Source organism: Notothenia coriiceps, unplaced genomic scaffold, assembly GCF_000735185.1.
Source record: "Notothenia coriiceps isolate Sejong01 unplaced genomic scaffold, NC01 NC01_scaffold00005929, whole genome shotgun sequence".
Classification (NCBI taxonomy): domain Eukaryota; kingdom Metazoa; phylum Chordata; class Actinopteri; order Perciformes; family Nototheniidae; genus Notothenia; species Notothenia coriiceps.
Window position 1 is genome coordinate 73,646 of NW_011338630.1, and position 10,703 is coordinate 84,348.

General features: G+C 38.7%; 1 protein-coding gene across 3 annotated transcripts; it reads left to right on the forward strand.

Annotated features, from left to right (window-relative positions):
• The first annotated feature begins 2,571 nt into the window (after positions 1–2,571).
• On the forward strand, positions 2,572–10,406 carry nrsn1 (neurensin 1). Of its 3 annotated transcripts, none has more exons than XM_010768679.1 (6): positions 2,572–2,666; positions 5,914–6,032; positions 6,193–6,285; positions 6,363–6,481; positions 6,823–7,010; positions 7,668–10,406. In XM_010768679.1, exons 2-6 carry the CDS (start codon positions 5,934–5,936, stop codon positions 7,769–7,771), a joined length of 603 nt encoding a protein of 200 aa, XP_010766981.1. In that variant the 5' UTR covers positions 2,572–2,666; positions 5,914–5,933; the 3' UTR covers positions 7,772–10,406. The 3 variants fall into 3 exon arrangements, with proteins under 3 accessions (XP_010766981.1, XP_010766980.1, XP_010766982.1); XM_010768678.1 differs by having other exon boundaries at positions 5,917–6,032; XM_010768680.1 differs by having other exon boundaries at positions 2,636–2,656.
• Positions 10,407–10,703: the final 297 nt, after the last annotated feature.

A 10,703-nucleotide genomic window follows, 5' to 3' on the forward strand; every position in this document is an offset into this window, starting at 1 on the left:
CACACGCACACGCACACGCACACGCATGCACACGCACACGCACACGCACACACACACACACACACACACACATTGTGTTATGAGGTTTGATTAACAAATACTGAAGAGCAATTAACTCAGCTCTTTTTAATTATATCTTATTTATCTTAAAAATGAGAAGGTAAAGATGTATTATTTTCTTTGGCCTCAAAGCAGTTCTTAATAACAAAGTCATCTATGTGTGAGCTGATTAAACAAATCTTATAGGGGGAATTCTTTCAACAAATATCTACTCATAAAAGGTCAGCTACATACTAACATCTCTTTGAAAAATATGTTCCACTGTGCATGCAATACTTCGTGTGATTAAACAAAGACATGGATGCTATGTTTTTGTGAGTATGTAAGTGAATGGTGTAAGAGAATGTCATTTAGTATAAACGCACAAGACTTGTGAATTATGTTAAAGGCTCTTGCTTCAAATAGTCCGATTGTGATGTGAGCACCTCTACTTAATGAGAGAAGCCTACTGTAGCTACTTTCCATGAGCATGTCATGTTTTCACGTATGTGCAATCGGCATTTGTTACTTTTATGTTGGAACATTCAGGATCACATGGAGGGGCCGGGGGCTTATTCCAGCATACATCAGATCAAAGGCGGGTAAACACCCTGGATGGGTCTCCAGTCCTTCACATATCATCATCTGTATGTGATTCATACATTTGGACCTGCCACCCCAGTTATTGCAAATTCAAATGCATTACCATAAAAAAAATCAACAAATGATATGTCTAATTCTAGTACAACCCAATGGTCTTGACACATGTAAAGTTGCAGTTAAAAATACTCTTGTTTTAACAGACAAAAAAAAACTTCTCATCATTAGAGACTCCTGTGTGGAAATTATTAAACTCATCCTTGATATATTTAAAAAAACTCTTCGAAGCAACCACGTGACGACACAACACAACTAAATACACCTCAATACAAGTAGTTTGCTTACATGAAGGAAACGATAAGTCTTCATGCCAGCAATTTGAAATGTTCCTGTGACGCACACTGCAACATAACCCCTCCTTAGAGACATAACAGCGTCTCTTCAGCTTAGAAATATTGTAGAGATCATTGTCATGGCGACAGCTGCTGCCACCTTCTCATTTCCTGTGCTCCCTCTAGTTGAGCTCATCTTGTGGACAAACAAACCTCTCCTGATGTGCCTGCTACAGGAACATGCTTTTCCAAACCTGCCAATGAGCGCTCAATGCTGAGTTTCCAGCCTGACTTTACCAGACCAGATCAGACCTGTGATCCAGAGTTACAAATAATAGCACCGTCTAAAGAGCCATTGAAATTAATACACAGTTTATGTTACCTACATTTAATTATGAAACCAAAATTGTCCTAAATTTGAATTTTTCTAACATTGTCTAACATTTGTCAGGCCACTTTTGGAGTGAAATAACATTGCAAACATGTAGTGCTGGACTCCCGAAATAATGTGTTTTTGTCATTGCTTGTTTGTTTTACAGGCATGAATGGTGATTAAATATCAATTCAAGACAACCATTTTCATTATTTTGAAATATGTCACATAATAATGACTTGGAGCAAGTGAATATTTGGTGTTGCAATCTTGAATGCTATGTATTATTTTAAACCCCTTATCATCCAGTAAATATAGAAGTATACCCAAAAAAAGGAGGGAAAAGAAAGGACAAAAAAATAACTTAAAAATGAGTTAAATAAGTTCATGCCATTTATTGTAGACTCTGAATGAATAATGCATAAACACGTTTTGACAGATCAGCAGACTCATTCTCGTTTTTAACTCAGCAGGAACTTTACACTGGAGTCGTGATGTGGTTCATCTCTTTTAGGTCATACCTTCCTCAAGAGGAGCCCAGAGAGAGTGACTAACACTCCCCTATACGTCACTCACAGTGCTAAAAATAAACTGTGCAGGAATGTGACTGGAATCCTGGAAAATGGTTTGTGTGTTAGAAATTGCGTGTGTGTGCGTGTGTGCATGTGTGTGTTGCATTGACGATGAACCTGCTGTGGATTTGGCATGATGTCCCATTTAGAAAGGCTAAATTAGGAAATAATTAATTAAAACTAATTTTGAATATTGTATTGGTAAATGATAAAATATGTATCTATATAATTTATATAAAATAAATGATAGAGACCCAGAGCTGTCCCTTGACTTTCCACTGACAGTGTTATGACTTGCTCCCCTGAGAATAAAAAGTGTTCCTGCCCTTCATGGACACATGTCCTACCTAACAATGTAGTAATTCATCCACCTCTCTATCTATCTATCTATCTATCTATCTATCTATCTATCTATCTATCTATCTATCTATCTATCTATCTATCAATCCATCCATCCATCCATCTATCTATATATACATCCATTCATTGAGCAATTTGTCCATCTAGGTATGAATGTTGAATCCTGAATGAATGTCTTTCTCTTCCAACACTCATGCCTGGTTATTTATATTCGCGATTGAATCATCGGCTATATTGTCATGGATGTGACGCATGCGCAGTAGCCAGTGTGAAATTCTGAATCATCGATGGAAAGAGAGAGAGGGTGGGGAGAGAGAGGTGACTGTAGAGTGATGGGACCCGGCTGAGGGAACAGCAGCGAGTGATCACTCTCCGAGCTGGTAATGACAGGTAAAATTACGATTTAAAATGATTTAGAATAATATGTTTCCACTCATAGTCTCTGATCAATTGTTGATTTGTTAAATGTCGGGAAATCATATTTCCTGCATGGACTCGGTCAGCGGTGCACGCATCATCTTGCACAGCTGGAAGTAGCGATCATGTGGATACAATCTCGGAAAGAAAGCTCTTTGAAACTTTGTGTTGTCATTACATAATAATCGCTGGTTTCTGTTCTTATTTACGCGCGTTTCGGGCGGTGGATTCTCAGATGAGATACAACTTCAACCCTATAAATTGTACCTGCACATGTCATATTTCGTGATTATGTGTTTCTGGTGTTTAAGACGGCACGCGACCTGATTTACGTCTAATTGTTTAGATGCAAAGACTTAGTTTAATTGAAAAGCGCACTGTGTCTATCTGCGTCTCTGGGGGGGTTGGGAAGAGCTCTGCTCTCAGACTGGCGTCACATATGACGTCTGTGTGTTGTCTTGCTTGGCTGAGGGCTTGATGATAATAATGGCGATAAGCACCACAGCCAGCTCCCGGTTTAGCGGTGGACAGGACATCTTGTAGCTTACTTCAGACTTTTGGCTTTTGCATCTACACTTTGGTGTTTGTATTTCTCTACTCTGGTTTTTATTTTTCAGATGACATTTGGATTGAGGTCAAGATAGGAGATGTATTTGGTCTGTCTTTTGTGGATAAAGAAACATTTTAAAATATGAGAGAATGCTTGGGAAGACTGGAAATGACCCAGAAAGAGACACACTGTCTACCTGCGAGCCCATTTCAATTGAATATTTGTCCATTTTGTTTTTGTTTTGTTATTTATATGTCTCCATCCATTGAGTGTATGCTGTCGTCTTATTCAGTCAATCAAATATTCTCGTCTGTAAATGGCCTTATGTCATGTGTTGGCTGTGTTTCTGTGTGCTTGGCTGTTGCCATAGACCACAAGGTCAAGGGCACTGAAGCTAAGTTTGATTTTTTTCACAAACATGTCGATATATACATGAAGAAAAGACAACATGACATTTTAAATTCCCACTCAAGTTTAGTGTTTGACTTTAAATAGATGAAGCCTCAATGTAGTCTCTATACCTTGTAGTTCATAATGAAAAATCTGTCATATTTCCATATTACACATTATCATTATAGCTGGATGAATATTTAAAATATCTTGCATATGCAGTGAGGATGAGCAGCATCTGGGCGGATTTAGATTGCGTGACAGACCTCAGCAGGTACAAATGAAGCAGTAATACGATTATCACAATGTAGCAGGGAACAGTGTGTCTCGTCTTGATGCAGCATCTTACTCATCACACTCAGGTGATGTTCTGACTGAATCTCATACAATGTGGGAACTAATGTTTGGCCATTTTATGAAATGAGACACTCTCCATCTCCTCTTCACATTTCCACACGTTTATTATTATTATCTATAAGGAGATTCAGACAAGAAAAGCAGTGTACAGAATAGAGTTGCAACATATTAGCTGTGACTCTCCAATGTTAAGATTATACCCCACATTCTTTAACGTTAAGCGATCAATCTAATGAAAGTAAATCATACATCAAAAGGTTTTATATTCTGATTGTCCGAGACCCTTAGAAGGCAAATCGTGACTGGGTTATATAAAAAAAAGTGACATTTAAATGAGTAATGTCAGTTTTCAATGACAAATAGGCAAGATAATAGTGAGGTATGTAATCGATTCATTAATATGAATGCCTCTCAAAGTTTTAATCACACATGTTGTGTCATGCAGACTGAAGGTCAAAGGTGCTCTGTTGTGCGTACCTTCCTAAAATGTCCTTATCATTACTGCATACTGACTATTCCTACCTGCATACAATTTGGGTAATAGTTCCTTGATAAGTTGACCATAAAGTGCCTCCAGATAGAGGCCCAACATGTATTCCCTTCAGTATTCAAGCCAACAACATGTTTTTTGTGCAATCACTGCTACTTATTTCACCCACAAGTCAATGTACATTCCTATCCTGGTGAACCATAAACCCATTAAGCCCCATCAGTAACACATACTGCTTCTTTGTGTAGTTCTGTTTCTTCGTCCAAGTGTCATGTATCATAGGAGCTTGCTGCTTTTGGATCAAACTATATTATAAACAAATGTGTGTCTGCGATGTCTGTACACATTGGGCATTTTGAAGAATATGACAACACTGGGAGCAATATGTTGGTCCCAGTGCTGTTCTGCTGTGGTGCAGAAAATTAGGATTTAGAGCTATAGCTGACGGAAAATTGAAACAGAGTTGTGTTTGTACCAAGGCACTGAGCTGGGAAATGCCTCTGGATCTCAAATGGATGCTGAGGGACTTGTAAATGCTCCAAGTAAAAAGGTCCTAGAGCATCTCTTCTGCGGTCTTTTAATTGAATTTGTTTTTATAGCCTCAGAATACAGAGAACAGGGTAACAAATATAATGTGTGATTTCATTTGATGCTGCCAAAATAGCTACTCACATTACCTGAATGATCTTTCTGTATAAACATTTGAATCCTCTAACAGCACATTAGTTTAGGCAAATTACTTTTTTCTACACATCGCTGATCTATTCAAAAGATATCACGTGGATTAAATTGTTGTTATGGTTGGATTTGTTATGTGAATGAAACTCCTCCTATATGTCAACAAGCAAGGTCATCTTTACACAGCATGTCCTTTATACTGTAAAACATATATGTTTTATATAACAATATAAAATGCAACACACAATACTAAATAAATTGCTTGATTTTCGATGCACAGCTAAAAAAATGGATGTTGATGTTATTATTTTTGCATGAAATGAATTATCGAAAGAGGAAAAGGTTATTTCTCTGCATGTCAGCACCCTCTGGGTTCAGCCGGCACTATATTGAATCTAAAAAGGAGGACCGATTCAACATCTCATGGCTTATTTCATAACGGCAGACATTGAGAACGCATCATTCATCTCAATGTTCTGAGGCACCAATGCCTTCAGTACAATGTTACATAACTTTCTGGCAGTGTGTGTGTGAGACGGTACATGCTTGTGTGATACATATATGTTCTACACTGTTTATTTATGTGTGCATGTTTATGCATGGTTAAACACTATGGAGGTTTTATCCACAAACGTGTGGGTGGCTGCACACCCGGCATTCATCCGCGTGTGTGTGTGTGTGTGTGTGTGTGTGTGTGTGTGTGTGTGTGTGTGTGTGTGTGTGTGTGTGTGTGTGTGTGTGTGTGTTTCCTCAAGCAGGTAGACAGGTGTGAAGGATGACTTCTTGCTCAGAGATCTGTGGGTCGGAGTATGGTGAGCAAGCCCAAGCCAGCGGAAACTGCCAACAGTATGGAGTCCGGTCTTACCTACACCAGGTACACAACACACACACACAGGGCAATTTATTCAACAATTATCAACTGTTTTCTTTTTGAAAACTTTGATTAGAGGCTTTTAGATCTTGATCTCTGGTGGGTTTTCAGGGTCCATGTTTGGAAAGTGAAAACATCTGTCTGTTTTTTATCTCTTCTCCAGTTTTACGAAGAGTGCACAGCTTCTATCTGGGAACGTGATGAAGATTTTCAGATTCAGAGATCGCCTAGCAGGTGGAGCTCTTTACTCTGGAAGGTGAGTTTAAGCAGCCACTAACCTGCTGGTTTCTTTGGTCGTGTAGTCGTATAACATGTCATTGTGTTCTCGGCCAGGTCTGTCTCGCGTTCGGATCCCTGATCTTGTTTGCGGGCCTTATTGTTGTTTTGGTCGGATATGCCACTCCAACTAGGACCGAGGCATTTGGAGAGGATGATCTCCTTTTTGTTGACAGGTAAAAGAAAAATGCAGTGTATTAATGGAAGGGGGTTAATGAAAACGTTCCTATCCCTACACAGCAATTCTGTGTATTTAACACTTACAGTTGGAATCCTTTTTTCTATGACATCATTGTAATGGATGGCTCATTGTTTTAGTGGAAGGAAATGCAGTTCATTACATAAAGGTCAAAACAATTTCAACAAGTCAACAAAGACATTTCAAAATGGAGAATAGCCTTTTTAAAAATGGTTCCGAGTGACTTTTTGGATGCATATTTTTCACTTTTCTTGGTTGACAGGTATTGCTTACCGAGATTGATTTCTAATTTCCGCCATGTGTCTTTCACTTCAACAGCCACGCCGTCAGTTTTAACCATGCTCTGGATGTTTGTAAGCTGACCGGTGCCGTGTTGTTCTGCGTTGGAGGAACCTCCATGGCTGTGGGTCTCCTGCTATCTGCCTTTGCCAAAAGCTACTCCAAAGAAGAACTGTACCTGCAGCAGAAGTTCAAAGAGAGGTTGGCAGATCTGCACGCGACAGTTGGTAAGCCTTCACTCTGTACCTCGTTTATAGACATTTGTGAACGGTTAAACAGCAACTGCAATAAAGTAAATGATCAACTTGGTCTCATTAGCGGAGCAATTCAAACTGATGCGTGAGTAGACGTCTTGATAGGGATGCACAAGGCACCCTTTAGCGTTAGTGTAAGACGCACCAGGCAGTAAACTCATTAATGCTGTTACAAGACACTCAGAGTGAAGGATGCTTATAAAGATAGAAAAAGTACACTAATGTTGGGAAGAATGGAGGAGTACAGGGTGAGTAAAACACATTTCACCTAGAGAAGCTGCATCCATGTCCCCTGTGAAACCAAATGTTGAGGTATTTTAACAGATGTATTCAGATCAACAACATTAGTCATTTCAATCCAAACCAACATTTGTTTTCAAATGAGTAGGTTTCTTACCCAGACCTAACCACAACAATTTCTCAATTCTAACCATGCGACCGCTTCACATCATTTACCAAACACACACCTTTAACATCCATGATTAATACGCAAAAAGGCAGCCAACTTCAGCAACACATCAAGAGTAGATATGAGATGTTGATGCAGCAAACGCTTTTCTTTTTACTGTTAGGCTGAACTCAAACTACTTTGTATAGATATCACTCCTAGCAGAACTGCTGTTCTCACAGGTACCCCCATCATGAAACCACCGACCCCTGGAGAGGGAAGGGTGCCAGTCACGCTTTCCAAAGTCCAGAACATCCAGCCAGCGAAAACAAAGTCGGAGACCTGACAGAAGATCAAATGAAGGCATAAAGTGAAGAAGTGCGTGTGATGACTGTGTAAGAGTGCAAATAAGTGTGTGTCTGTGTGTGTGTGTGTGTGTGTGTGTGTGTGTGTGTGTGTGTGTGTGTGTGTGTGTGTGTGTGTGTGTGTGTGTGTGTGTGTTTGAGTAGAACTATGCGTACATTTTCTCTTTTCAAAGGTCAGCTTACATGACTGATAGTATTTGCTCTTCATCTTCATTTGCTATGTTTGACAGTAGAGTTTGATTGACGGTTAGATGGGAGCAGAGTTTAGTATAGCTGAGCAAAGTTTAAGCCTTTTGTTTTTTCTACAGCAGTTATATGCAATTCATAGTGATCTGACAAAGCACATGCAGGTCTCGAGCCCTACCCAGAAAATAAACCACAGAAAGAAATCAATAGAACACAGCCACTGAACAACAACAACATCATTTCTTCCACCAAGCATGTTTCTGTGGAGAGGATTCACATTTTTGTGAAAGAGAATGGTGTTACTGCTGGAGGGTATCGAGCAGCAGATGCTGCGTTGTTTGAAGTATTTTGTGATCGGACCCCCATTACAAGAAAATGATCAAAAGAAGACCTCAACACAACAACCATTATCTCTGCTAGTGTTTAAAAGGACATCAGAGGGAGCTTTTCTGAGTGAACATGCTTTGTGTGTACATGTACACATGCTGTTTATGCAGCATAACTTCATTACCACAGTTAGTAAGAGCTGTCAATCACAAACACACACTATGAGGATATGTGCTTCAGCTGAATACTTATTTAAAGTTATGTTTGTGTGCAAATCGAGCCAAGTCTTAACAGATAATTTGACAGAACATCAGCAGAGCAGACAAGAGATCAACACAGATTGGAACAGACCTCCAAGGCAGATTTCAACTTAAGCCGCCTTTTTTCTGTCTTATTAGGCCTCTGACCTTGTCTCCTTCAGTGAATCTTCAGAGGGGATCGATAGGCAAGACAAGAAAGATTGATGAAAGGTGAACCAGACAGAAGAGGCAGAACTACATAGTCTGTCACTTAACAAAATAGTATATCAGCTAGAATATGTCTTTCCAGATAACCAATTAAAACAAGGTATACTGACCAATTTGAAGTATAATTCCTTATTAATGTACTAAAAGTGTGCTATTTTCAATACTAACAATGTTCTTACTATGCTAATTAATTATTGTTGGCAAATGTAAACTTAAACACAATTAAGTGTTGTATATAGGAAATTACTTTACAGAATTATTAAAAATGTGCAATTGTGTATATATTTATCCAAATGCTGTTTGATTATAGAACAGTCAAGTACTTTCAAGAGTATATTTATAAGTCCTAGAGGTAAAACAATAAGTATACTAAGTACATTGTTAGTACATCAAACATAGCACATTGTTCTTGTGTATATTGAAGGAGACTAAGTATTTTTAAATGAGAAGTACCTAATATTCTTTAAACTTGGTTTTTCAAATAATAATATACCTTCTATCTCTGATGTTTTCCTAAACACCCATGCTCCTCCTGTATTTGTTTCCTTCTCTCACTGTAACAAACACAAGCATGTAGACACATGCCTATCCATCCAAGCGTGCACAAACGTGCAGGGAAAGGTAAATTTGGCAAATAAAAAAAGAAGACGCAGGTGGTGGGTGTTAAAATGAAGACAAAGAAAGGGCCCACCAAGCGAAACAAACAACGTGACAGATTATGTAAGATAACGAAGAGAGAGAGAGAGAGAGAGAGAGAGAGAGAGAGAGAGAGCATGCAGTTCTCCAGTGAGTCACATCAGCTACTTTGTGTTTAGCAGCGCTCTCTGTTTACAGCCTGTCTAGGTTCACAGATGCTCTCCACACAATAACTGCCTTCCTGCTCTCACACACAAAACTTGAAGCTACATCATGAAGTATGCTGAACAGCACCCAGTACGTGTGTCTCATGGTTGCATATTCAGTTGGGTACTATCTTAGAGACAGAAGTTAAATTAAAAAGGTTTATTTATTTTATTTTTGAATTCTATAAAAACTCTGCGCTCACACACGCTGTGACTTTAACTAACAAGCACAATAACCTGCTGATGTGCATGATTTTTTTAACTTTGTCTATTTTAAATTTATATTTTAAATATTGTGACCATGCCATTTTAAATTGTTCAATTTGTGGTTGCTCCTTGTTTGTTGGTTGTGCATCCAATGCACAAAGACACAAGTTGTGTGGTCAAAATGCAGCATTTATTTTGTACTGTTAGAAAACATGTTTTGTGGTAGAGACAGTCCAAGTGCCATCAAGCTACACGCCTCATTCTGTGCTTCAACGCTGCAGGGCTTTCCAAACTCTTCAGAATGATGCAGCAACAATGCCAGAAACACCCTGTATAAAGTAATATATGTTTATTCATAGACATATATAATAGAAGCTTTAGCATCCATTGCTCTGCTGGCTACCTATGTTCATGTAAATTGACCTTTTAATATCCCACAGCCTTCATTCCATTATTTGATGACATTTTAACATATTTTGGTCTCAGAAACAACACACGTGTAGCTATAACTATGAATACAGATATACTTATAGGTTAGACATGTGGAAGGAATATTACGCAACCACTGTTAATCTGCAAATACAGTACAAGAAGAAAAAACAATCACTTAAAAACAAACGTTCAGTGTGGTCGGAGCGTTATGAAGTGGTCAATACATGTTCTGACTTGTAGCTCCATGCTGTCAATTGTGAGTTTATTTTGTATTCTTCTCTGGACCAAAGTTGAGTTCTGCATTACAATCCCAACATCTGCGATGGATATTTTTCTGCTCTGAGTTCCCAGTTTTAGTGTCTCCTGATGTACCGTGGATTCTCCCAGTAAATAATACAAATAAAAGAGTATACTGTACCTATCGGAGGTTGGATTGGAAAAGAAAAAATATA

Excerpts from the sequence above, each read along its gene's own strand:
- nrsn1 (XM_010768679.1), top strand. The coding sequence starts at position 5,934 with ATGACTTCTTGCTCAGAGATCTGTGGGTCGGAGTATGGTGAGCAAGCC. Across the intron at positions 6,286-6,362 it reads GGAGCTCTTTACTCTGGAAG|GTCTGTCTCGCGTTCGGATC; the intron begins GTGAGTTTAAGC and ends GTTCTCGGCCAG. Across the intron at positions 7,011-7,667 it reads AGATCTGCACGCGACAGTTG|GTACCCCCATCATGAAACCA; the intron begins GTAAGCCTTCAC and ends CTGTTCTCACAG.